The sequence below is a fragment of the Lutjanus erythropterus genome, chromosome 13 (assembly GCF_056507025.1).
Source record: "Lutjanus erythropterus isolate fLutEry1 chromosome 13, fLutEry1.hap2, whole genome shotgun sequence".
Lineage (NCBI taxonomy): Eukaryota > Metazoa > Chordata > Actinopteri > Lutjaniformes > Lutjanidae > Lutjanus > Lutjanus erythropterus.
The window spans coordinates 34640371-34652497 of record NC_139329.1 but is presented as its reverse complement, the minus strand read 5'-3'; the positions used below and the strand labels follow the sequence as shown (position 1 = coordinate 34652497).

General features: G+C 40.0%; 1 protein-coding gene across 1 annotated transcript in view; it reads left to right on the top strand.

The window, feature by feature from the left end:
* The window catches only part of ppip5k1b (diphosphoinositol pentakisphosphate kinase 1b), a 69154-nt gene extending 58161 nt beyond the window's left edge, over positions 1 to 10993 (top strand). Inside the window, exons 31-33 of the mRNA XM_084735080.1 lie at positions 4645 to 4782; positions 5830 to 5943; positions 10707 to 10993. Coding sequence (XP_084591206.1) covers positions 4645 to 4782; positions 5830 to 5943; positions 10707 to 10798 — 344 coding nt within the window. The 3' untranslated portion in view covers positions 10799 to 10993. The remainder of the gene's footprint in view (positions 1 to 4644; positions 4783 to 5829; positions 5944 to 10706) is intronic.
* Positions 10994 to 12127: the final 1134 nt, after the last annotated feature.

Here is a 12127-nt window from a genome sequence, read left to right as displayed (position 1 = left end):
GCCTGTGCATTCATCCTGTCTCCTGTTCTTTTTGCCACACCTGCAGCCCTGCTCCATTTCACGTCCAACTGGCAACCTGTTCTTATTTTTTTGTTGTTGTTTTGCATGTCTGCCAGAGGGTGCAACACTTGCTTAGAAAGCAGGAAATGCCCGTTTTCTTCTGCATGCTTAAAGTCACGGTGAAACCGTTGTTAGCCCTAATCTTCTGTAATGTGACATATCCTAAATCTGTGTTTGGACTTTAGTTACGAGAGGAATTTGATCAACTCAATGAGATTTGATTGGTTCACTCAATCGTGATGTGGGCTGGAGGCCTCCACCCACACCTCCCTCACCTAAGTTGTTAGGTGAGTTGCAATCCGTCCATATGTTGGTCCCACTCTTGTGAATGCAATGTCTCAGGAACGCCTGAAGGGAATTTCTTCAAATTTGGGACAAACATCCATTTGGGCCCAAGGATGAACTGATAAGATTTCGGTGGTCAAAGGTAAAGATCAAGGTCACTGTGACCTCCAGTCTGACCCGGTCATGTGAACGCCACGTCTCAAGAATGAGTGGATTTCTAGATTTTGGTGGTCAAAGGGCACGCTAATCTTTTGTCAGTCTGATTCTCGTGTACATCTCTGATATCTCACATGCTAACTATGACAAAATTTAAAACAAATATGCAATAGGATAAAATGATGAAATTATGACAGTGTATATCACAAGGATCAAAAGTCAACTTCACTGTGACAGGTGGCCTGATAACATTTATCCCATGAGCCGAGGCTACAGGTCCTCTGCAATGGCCGTGGGTTCGACTCCTGCCTGTGGCCCTTTGCTGCGTATCACACCTCCACTCTCTCTTCTCTATTCCTGTCTTCACTTAAGCTGTCCTGTCTAAATTAAATGCATAAAAACCTCAAAAATAAAAACTTCATTGTGACATCATAATGTTCAGCTCTCTATCAGCCCTCTGGACTCCTCTGTAAAAACTAGTCTCTATATGAAGAGAGCATGTTTCTTACTGGTATTGACTGGAATCACATGTCAGTGCAAGCGGTAATTCTAATTTCTTTATTTCACTGTGTCTTTAAGTCCTGAAGTCTGTTTTGTCCACAGTCCTTGCACATGATTGGACACCTATTGTGCCATTTCTAGAGCTGGAAAAAGCGGTGTTATAATTCTTTTTGTAGTTTTTCTTTGATAAGTGTTGAAATCAGTCTGCACAAGGAGGACTAATTGCTCTACATGCATGCTGTGTGGACACTTGATGACCAGCCGAACAAACGCTTCTGTGGAAGACGTTTAGGCTTGTCTGACTGCATTGTGTGCATGCTCCATCCTGAGCGGGGGTCTTCAGAGAAAATGCCTTCAAAACTGGGCACTTGTTCAGTAATGAGCTGTGTAGAAAAAGAATCAGGTGTTGGTGGCACCAGTTCTGCCTTCGCAGTGGGAGGTCACGACTGGGCATCGCTGCGCCTCCCCCACGACTCCCAAAATATGTTTCCTGGCCAGTTGGCAGATTTTTGAGCGTCTGTTGAAAGATTTGGGTCATTGTCTCATCCCTCATTTTAATTGGCTAATTAAGTGGTGGCCTGTTCATAAAGTGCTGATTTTGTAAAGTGTTTCTTTCTTGGCACGTTGTGTCACCTGGCAAAGTGATTATTCTTTCTCAGTCTGTAATAAGTTACAGATGTTTTTTTTTGTTTTTTTTCTTGCCACAGGCGTCGAGTAGATATGGACTTTCTGGCTCTGTCACACTGACTTTTATGTTTTTATTTCTGTGCCATCCTGTATTTTCCTGTCCTCCTGTTTTTGTGCTCACCTGTGTTGGTTGAGTGGTGAATGGTGCAGTGTAGCATCAGTGTTTTCTGCTCCCACTGCATCTGGTGTGTGAGCTGAATTTGATATCCACATGGAGAGGCTGCAGCAAAGATAGGGAGGAGGCAGGGGCGATCAATGCCATCTTACATTATGTTCATACAACCCCAGCTTTAGAGAACAGTGATGACTGAATCTCAGATAAATGTTATGTAGCAAACCTGAAGATCAAACTTGGAAAACTGCGATATACATCTTAGTCTGCTGAGCCACCACAACACTTCCTTCCTTCCTTGAGGCTTTATTTAAGGCAAGCAGGTATTATTTTTCTTCTGTGATCAAAGCCTTGGCAGGAAGACCTTTTCATGTTGAACAGTGATCTTACCTCTAATGAATAAAGCTCCTTTGGCTGGCATCCAGTAAGGAAAAGATTTGATGATTAATGTAGTCTAAATACAGGCTAAAACAACTTTAAAGCAGCTGTCTGTGATGTAAAATGCCTTTCCAGTCCTGCTTTTCTTTGTTTTCTTGTATGCATCAGCTGTTTGGCCAAAGGGCTACGAAGAAATGTCATGTAGAGATATTTACATCGAGTGACAGCAGAAAATCTGAACAGTCTGATGACCCTCAAATGATCTATAACTTTCTTGATGTCCATAAAGGTTTGGTGTTATGTTCTGCACATGAATGATCCCATGAGAAACATTAACACTGAGCTATTCCTCAAATTCATATCTCGGCCCCTCAAGGCCTTGATCGGTTCCCGTCCATTGAGTGCTGACTGCGGTTCGTTCTGCTTGTGTGGTTATATTAGACAGACAAGTTGTTTTAGAGGGTTGCTGTAAAAAAAACAAAAAAAATCTGTAGTCGTAGCACATTATTCATGGAGAAATGTCAGGCTGACCAGCATGCTCTCTGGGGATATGGATGAATTGGAAGCGCTGCTTAAAACCACCATCCATCCCCCTTTTTGTTTTTTCTTTTGGTGTTATCGCTTCATCATGGTGTTGTTTGTCGGGCTGCACTGAATGACACTGGATTTTATTTGCTCTATGTTTGTGTGTAAAAGTCAGCTGGCGATGGCACGGTTGTTGTACACAGTGCAACACTGCATCAACATTATTTAAATTTAAATGTCTTTTAATATACAAGGGTTGTGGTCAATTCACTTTCAATCCATTAATTATCAAAACTAAAAAGATTATTGCAGTATAATTGCTTCCTCCTCCCTCCTGAAGGAGAAATTGTCATTTATGTTGGATTATCAACCATCATTAAAGTCGGAGTCAACAACATCTTGCTGATTGTTTAAACACACCTCACTTGTTTTCCATTCCTCTGCAGTCAGAATTATTGGATACTTCATCAGAGGTTAACAAAAGATGGAAATCTACATAAACATCTGTAACCTCTGTTTAAAATCATGATTTTGGGACTATTTCATTTTCAAATTAATCAGTCGAGTTGATGCACCTTCTTTCTTCTGATCTTGGCAAAAACTCTAACCACCTCTTTTTGTATTTATATTCAGCGCTTCCTTAAAGAAAATACAATTAAAGCATCAACAAGGAAGCTTAAGGTGACAACCATTATTGTAAAGTAATTAAGTACATTTACTCAAGTACTGCACTGCACCTAAGTAAAGCACAAATTGAAATTATCGAAATTAAAACCACAAACATTAACATATTTCAGAATGGTGGTTAAAATTAGCTTCACGTCGACCAGCCACAACTTTAATACTAATGTTACAGTAATTATATCAACTATAGACAAATGTAAACTGTCCAAAAAATGGATTTAAATGAGAGAAAACACTGTGGCATCAAACACGGACATTTTAAGTGGAACTGAATTGTTTTAACTAACTGAGCGCCACAGTGTTTCTCCGTGTTTAGTCCCTCGTGGCTTTTCTGGACTGCCCAGTACTGTATTGAGTCAACATTTCTGTTAAAGCTAAAAAAAGATGAACAGGAGAATGAAATCAGATAAAACCACCATAATTACTTCCCAAGCTCGGGTGGATGATCCCACCACTAACGACAATGCAGTGAACAATGTAAGACTAAAAAAACATGAAATACAAGAACGTTTTAAAACTTTCTGTGGCTCATACAGCACTCAGATAATATAGTATATGATACTGTAGTCGTATAATGGCAGGGGTCATTTTGTTGCCTTATGAGTACTTTTACTTTTTGCTGCCAACTCTTTTATACTGAAGCCAAAGTCTGCATGCAGGATGAGTATTTCTGCAGGTTGATATTGCTACTTCTACTAAAGTTAAAGCTAAATACTCCTTCCTCCACTGCCTATGACTGACAGTATGCTGATAGTTGTGTAAAACATGATAAATCAAATCATCTCATTGACTTTAAATGTGCTCCTCACATCAAAATGCTAACATCAGTGAGTATTTTGAGAGTGAATTGATCCAACCCCTCTTTTATATAGTATACGACACTTTCCCAAATGACCGGAACATCAAACTTTTGGTTATATTAATTGTGTAGTGCAGCTACTGTTGGAGGCCAGACAGTAAATAAACTGTACCAGCTGCTGTAGAAGGTAGCAAACCATTCATTTTAGATCTTGCAGAAGAAGTAGAAGTCTGTGTTGTTAGTTAACAAACAAAAATGGCTGCTGAATGTTGGGACCTGCTTGTCAATATGGCGCTGGGAGAATGAGCAGACACCCGGAGGAGCAGCAGCCAACATGCACAGAGAGCTCTGTAGTGCCATCACTCCTCTTCCTCCTCCTCCTCCTCCTCCTCTTCTACTGTCTGATGGAGCAGCGGTACAATCTTCTGCATTTCTGTCTCTCCCGTCTGTGCTGCAGGGTTTGAAGGCTGCTCCATGGTGCCCTCTATCTACCCGCTGGAGACGCTGCACAACTCGCTCTCACTGAAGCAGGTGGACGAGTTCCTCAACACGGTGTGTGAGAGCAGCAGCGAGGCCCACGCCAAAACCATGAGAGGTAGGCCCGCATAGTGAAGCGGCATTAATTACTACATACCTGCTTTGTCTTTCTTTGTTCAGTTCTCCACTAGTTATGTGATGCAGACAAAAGTTCTGGTGCGGCTCATACTTTCACCCATCATTTCCCACCCACTAGAAGTGTGTGGTGGCGGCTGTATCTGCAGAGACCCTGCCCTCTCCCTGTACTGTCTAATTTTCTCATTATTTTGCTGCGCTCGGGACATTTTACCAACCCAAAACATCGGTATTTCACGTCCTGGTAACGAGACTCTGCTCTGACAAGTCCTCCTGATTCTACCTTTAAGGTTTTAACGCGTCCAAAACGCTTTCACGCCAAGGGTGGAATTTATTTAGAATTATTAAATTGAAAGAGAAGTACCCATACTTGCCAGGTGTAAGTATGTAAAGTCTAAGTGTGTTATTAACATATTTATAACAATTATTTCTTTTAATCATCTGAAACTAAAACCACTTCTTATTGTCCTGCGGTGTTCCTGCATCCTGCCTTAGCTTTTTGAGTCTGGTGAGGAGCAGTTGGGGGGGAAACAACTCCTTTCAATCATAGATTTTATAATAAATAACCTATTTAATGTACCGTCTATGGCTCTGATTCGCTATTTGGGCTGCAGGGCTCATTTCTGGGCACACAATTGCTACATAATCCTTCTGTAAAAGCTCATAAATGCATCAAAGTCGGAAGAACAACTTTCTAACCCGGGGCTTATGTGGGCGCAACATGTCTGGGTTGTAGATTTGAGTCCCTGATTGCATTGAAGTATTTGCAGACAAATGTTAAATATACTATCAAGGGACTACACTACAATTCCTGTAATCTTTATCTGATATAGAAGTAAACACCACAAATAATGCATAATTTAGTTTCAGATCAGATATGCTGGATGAGGACCCAACTCACTCAACAGCTCTTAAAATATTGAACACTGCACTGTGTTTGTATTAAGTGCTTGTAAAAATGAGCTTCAGTATGTGACATTTGGAAAGTGATCTTGATGTTGTTGGGGTTTTTTTTCTGTCTTTGCTCCAGCGCTCTCCAGCCTGTTTGACTCTCAGAGCCAGACGTCTCTCTACAGCCCTCAGCAGCCTCTGTCCTCCTCTGGGTCTGAAACATCTCTTCGGCCGCCAAGCCAGCCTCTGTGGCGTGAGTGTTTTAAAAGATTTTATGGAATTATACAAAATGTTGGCCTACTTTTTTATCTCTTATGAGAGATGATCTTTTAGTGCTGGAGATTTAGGACTGTTACTACAATGAAAGGAAATGTGTGTGACGGCTTTCTGGGGTAACATTTAGATGCATTAATCCTAAAATAGAAAAGTAAGAGATTGATTGGCAGAAAGCAGGTTTTAAGACCATTCTGGCAGGGTAAACTCTCAAGAATCTGTCTAAGCGGTCAAAATACTTCATTTTTAATGCTTGTTTAATGCATCACTGCTTAGTGGCTATCATTTTCAGATTCCCCCTCATACGAGGCTTTTAATCCTCCTGTAGAGCTGCTCTGAACAGCTCCCATGTGTGAAAGTGAGTAACTGCAGGCATGAGAAGCAGAGTGATCATGCATGCTCAGCGAAACCCGGATTAAGATAAAGAGGCCTTCCACTCATTCAGCTCGACCTTCACATAGTGTAGATGGCAGCAGATGTGACCTGATAGGACTCATTTATCTGCGATGACCTCGTGGTTACAGCTTCGGTATCATAACAAATTCTGCCCCACATCGGCTGAAAGGCACATTTCACTGAACCTCATCTCAGAGCCGGGGCTGCTGATGGTTCCATCATTTATTAATCGGTTTGGTTTTTCAATGTATATATCAATTTTTTTTTTGTTGGAAAATATAAATAAGAATATACAATGGCTACTGCAGAGCTGTCGCCGCTGGCAACTGCGAGATAAATCAGAAAAAAAACAAACCACCAGCGTTTGTTCAAGTGACACTCAGACCATAAAAATGTGATCAGCAACAACACGAGGCATCACCAAGTCTTCATCAGGCTCATGAAAAGGTACAACAGGCCAAAAAGAGAATCTGTGCTTTCCTAATGAGTGATGGGACACTGTTTTTTTTGTGTGTGTGGTTTTCAGCTAATTTGAGAAGCTGAAAACAAGTAATAGCAAATATTTTTGCGTTCATGTTTGGTAAATTCCTTTAATAATTGACTGAGCGGAAATTGTTTTGTCATCTGATTTTTCCAAAGGTCAAAGAGTCAAGGATGAAGCGTCTCGATCTTTACCTGAATGATAAATTGTTTTGAAAAATGTTGACGTTAATTTTCTGTCAGTCAACTTATTGATGATCGGTTAATTGTTCCACTATTGATCTGAACACCAGCCTAAACAGCCAACCTGTAAGTTTCTCTGGGTAAGAACGTCATCTGAAATGACTAAAATATAGCTCTGGGGTGGTTTGTCGATTCTCGCGCCTCTGCTGTTAACATGACGTTAAACCACGAGTCATCTGACATTGTTATTTTATATTTTCTGTTTACTTTAAGGGCCACGTATGAGTGACAAACCAGCTAAATCACTGGTTCCCAAACTTTTTTCTGGCATGCACCCCCCAGTCTTAGAAGCCCAAAAAAAGTTCTTCCCACCCCAGAATTATTATCAATCATTAACAATAATTGGGGAAGATTTTTTCTAAAAAAAGGTGAATTTTAGTGAAATAAAGGTCAGCATGATCACATCAGCATATTCTTGTTTATTCCCTCTACATAAATCATATTCAGTTAACTGTGTTTCACTGTATTTCTCGTCATCCACGCCCCCCTTCACCGGCTTGAACTAAAATCATAGACTGTTGTTACAGTCTGTAATTTGTTCATTTTTGACCCACACTGATGCAAAAAACAATTTCCCAGTGATGATCTTAACTGCGTATTACTCCAGTGAAATAGATCCATTTCATTAAGATTTTAAGTTTTTAGTCCTGAAGGAAAAATACAGATGTTCTCTGAAAAGAAAAAATTAATGTCCGTCACAACAATCAGTATTTTATATTATCAGACGTTTGACAAATATTTTCTGTTAAATGGGGTGGAAATTAGACTGATTTTAAAATATGCCACAGTTATCATTATCGTCATTAATGTGGTTTGTGAGTCCATTTTTCAGGATTATGATTGAATAAATTATTGAAATATTAATGAGACAAATCTTTATATTTTGATTGGGGCAAACTAATTGATATATTAATCAAATATTTAAAAAAAGACTTTAGAATAATCAATAAATTTGTTGTTAGATAAATAAACTGATTGACAAAATAATTGTTTGACTAACTGTTTAAAAATAATAGCTGCAGCTCTTCCAAAATGTGCATATTAACCTATAAAGTAGAAAGGGCTTTTCAAGAACAGCCTACATTTTCACCAGACGAGCTGTAATTGTGGTAAAACTCGCTTTAAAAAGCCCTGAAACTGTCAGACAGGCTAAACAACAGCAGACTGTAAATGTCAGACGGACGATCCTGTGGGATCAGCATCAGCTGTATAACTACAGTAAAACAGGACTGTTAGAGAACATCACAGCCTCTTTAACAACTCAGCCTCTCCTTCTTAATGTCGCCACCCTCCTCTTCCCCTTATCCCCCTGGGTGGCGAGGTGATTCATTCGTTTCTGTGCCGGTGTTGTTGATTGATGAAGCATCTACTCTCTCGGCTCTCGTGTTTCCCCCGTTTCATCATTTTATTAACATTATGAAACACTTTGGGTGGTATTTTATCTCTCTGTCAATCTTTTTTTCCTGTCCTGCTCCAGATCTGGGTTGCTGTAGCAGCTGATAACTCATTTAGCCTCGTTTATCACACGATGTACCGGCAGAGATGCTGGAGGTTACATCAGGATGAATACGCCACTTGTTCCGCTGGTGGCGTGACACGGCTTGTTCTCCTATTGGCTGTAGTTAGAGGACAGCTGTTTGCAAGTGCAGGGTGACGTCACTCAGTTATGGAGAATGTTTTGGTGTCAAAAACATTTGGGGTCACCCTTGTGGAGAAACTCCAATTATTTATTGATGCATATGGGTTTGAAATGACCTTAAAGGTTCGTCATACAACATGTGCTGCCACTAGATGTCGCACTAGAGCGCCAACAACTTCGACCAAAACAAAAAGCACATCAGCCCACTGGACTTCACTGACAGATACAGTGATTTTATCTCACAGATCAAAAGAGGGCAGAAGAAATACAACAACTAAAGAGAGAAAAGAAGCAAATTATGCAGGTGAGATTTAACAAAAAACCCCAGAGGCTTGCAGCTTTATACATAAGCAAATGTAAAATTCATTTGATCCACAAAAGTAAGGCGACAGGAAACCATTGGATAAAAGAGGAAACATAAAGTAAACAACATAAAGCAAGTTAAAGCAAAAACTCACCCAAACTGTCTTGTTTAGTCTTTCAACTGTTCAAACAATCATCAACATTTTGGCTTTTTTTTAAGCATTTAACCACTACAATAAGAGCATTTTAATATTTTCTTTTCCCTGTTTTCCAAGAGCATGAGACGCATTTTTGATCTGCGGTTAAATATCCAGAGCGACCTCTCGTCTCCCCTTCCTACATCACCAACTAGTTTTAAATTAAATCCTTTTTTCAACAAATTAGATGTGAAAACATTCTCACCCCAGTATACGCCTCAGCCGGCAGCCACAGATTTGTCTACAACAGCTTCAACGTAAAAGTATTTCCACTAAAAGTGCTCGTTTTTGGCACTGACAGGCTCAGATTGTTATTCGTAGTGTCTGACAACATTATGGAAAAGATCCCTACAGAGAGTAGTGGAAAGTAAGATATTTTTTGGTTGAACTGTTATATCATTGCTCTCAACGCCACCAGACTCCATTTACAAAATTAGGCATTTTACTTTGCAAATCATGGTAACATACACTTTATCTAAACTTGGTTCGTCTTTCCACTCTTCCAACAATCACCGACTTTGGTTTGGTTGAAATAAACTCTTCATTCACAGAGTCACATGCAGAAATATTCTGGCGCTACTTCCTGTTTTTCCCTGCTGTACAATTACCAATATATTCAGGTTGGTATGGAGATATTTCTTCGATCTGCTGAGTGACCTAAATCCATGTTATGTAATTATTACTGCGGCCTGCTAAAAATCCCGATAATGCTAGCTACCTAAAACATCAAGTAAAATGTATTTTTTTGCGCTTTGAGCACCACAAGCAGAACTACATTCAGTCCCATTACACTGGAGAGAAGGCCGATGTCTTCACAAATCTGCAACTCACACCAAAAACATCTGGACGGATAAACAGCACTGCAGGGAAGGGGGAAAATAACCACTTTTGATTTTGGGGTGAACTTTGCCTTTAAATCAGACATTTGAAAGTAACTTTTATATGCAATAATTGAGAGAGAAGTCATTGTCCAGTTTTGATCTTAACATTAAAAATCTCATATACTGAACATTATAATATCCACTAATTTATTGAGTAATGAGCTGCAGGTTGAAACTGTTGTAGTCGAGGCACGTTGAGGTCCGTGTGACTTGATTTATGAAACCCCAAAAAAACTGTTTTCATAAAGTTCTCCATGGCAACAGGGGATGAAGTGGCGAGGAGATGACGCTGCTGCTTTCCTGTTTTTTTGTTTTTTTTTTTACCAGACGACTCCCCCCCTCTTTTTTTCACTTTGTGTCCCCTCCACATGACGCACACACAGTAACAAATAAATTACACTCCAACTCTCAGAGCGGAGTGAGGGCTCTGGGCGGAAAGTAATGTCATTAATTTGTCCATCGGGGATTGACAGAGATTTTAAAAATTCAGCATTTGTACCAGATAATTTGTTTTCAGTTGATGGTTAAGGTCAGAGCTTCATGTTTGTTCTGTTCATGTGTGCGTTAAAAAGATAACTGACTGACTTTTCTTTGTTTTTTAAAGATGGCAGTATCCCCTCCAGTGCTGTGTCCAGTGCCGGCCCCTCCTCCCCAATCACAGAAAGCTCCGGCCTGAACTTCAGCTTCAGTGAATAGACTGTCTGTCAGAGAAGCACGAGGACTTCTGGGTATCTAAGGGCACGATCTGAAGGCTTCTGTCTGTGCGTCTCCCCGTTTCATCTTTTCATCTGTCCTTCTGCTCACATTCACACAAACACAAAAACAAACACTGGAGGAGAAGCCGATTCTGGATGGACTGTAAATAAAACCACTCAAACTTTTCTGCTGCAGTTCCTCACGTCCGATCGCCACACCTTCCTTTCCCCCGCTCCCAAAACACTGGACCCGTATCATCCGCTCCATCCTCCTCGTCAGTTTGTCGACGCACTCATAAACCAGCTGAGAAACGGTGCATCAAGCCAACATTCAGACCAGTTGTGCCTTTAGTTTAATTTGGATGCTGTCTACGCTAACACAACAAACAACAGTGCCTGCTGTTTTTGTTTTGTTTTTTTCTCTCCTGCCCAAATGCTGTTTTACAAAATATTTCACCAGCTGCCTCCATCCTGACCGGAGACGTGTACGACTGAAACGCATTACAGGCTGTGAGTCAGAGTGTCAACCGTCATTGATTAGCTTTTTATTTTTTTTTTTCTCCCGCTGTTGTGCTGCAGCGCTGTGGTCTGTTAATCACAGCCAGCTCTGGAACAGAACAGGCTGCTGTGTTTTTAAATCCATGTGACATTTAGCAACATTTGACTTACAGCTTGTGGCGTCTTTTAGCGAATTTGGCTGTTGTGGTACTTTCGGTTCACAGGATTTTTAGCTTACTTCGTACAACCAAAATTGCAAAGACTCCATTCTGAAATACAGGTATTTATAACAAAAATTACAACCAGAGCCAGCTTGTTCAAACTGTATTATTCTTTTCAATGATAGTCTGCTGTTAAATGGAAAACAATTTATCTGTAAAGGTGCCTTTAAATGACTTTTGCAAGAAATATTTAAGAGATTATTGTCAAAACTGTGGGTTTCCTGCTGTATTTTTATTATTTTTTCATTTAAAAATCAAAAATGATGTCAAGAAAATCTGTGGTATAGTTTTACTTTAGAATTAAAGGGAAGAACCACTTGATTAAGTAAATAGTATAAATGTACTTTTACCAAATGACGACTACCTGATGAGTTTTCTCAGTTGATGCTGAACTCTCAGACTGTTTGTGTCTGCTGTCAAACCAAATTGCGTGTGTGTTTTGATGTTAAATTAAAGATCTGATGAGTGATACTCAGGTAGACATATCATGAATCTAAAGATTTTTATCAGTACGTGACTGAACTGGGGCGTCAGTTCACTTTCAGTTATTTTAAAAAGGAAGAAATTCAGTGGTGAATTTACCACTTTAATCTCCAAAGAACTGCTTTTAT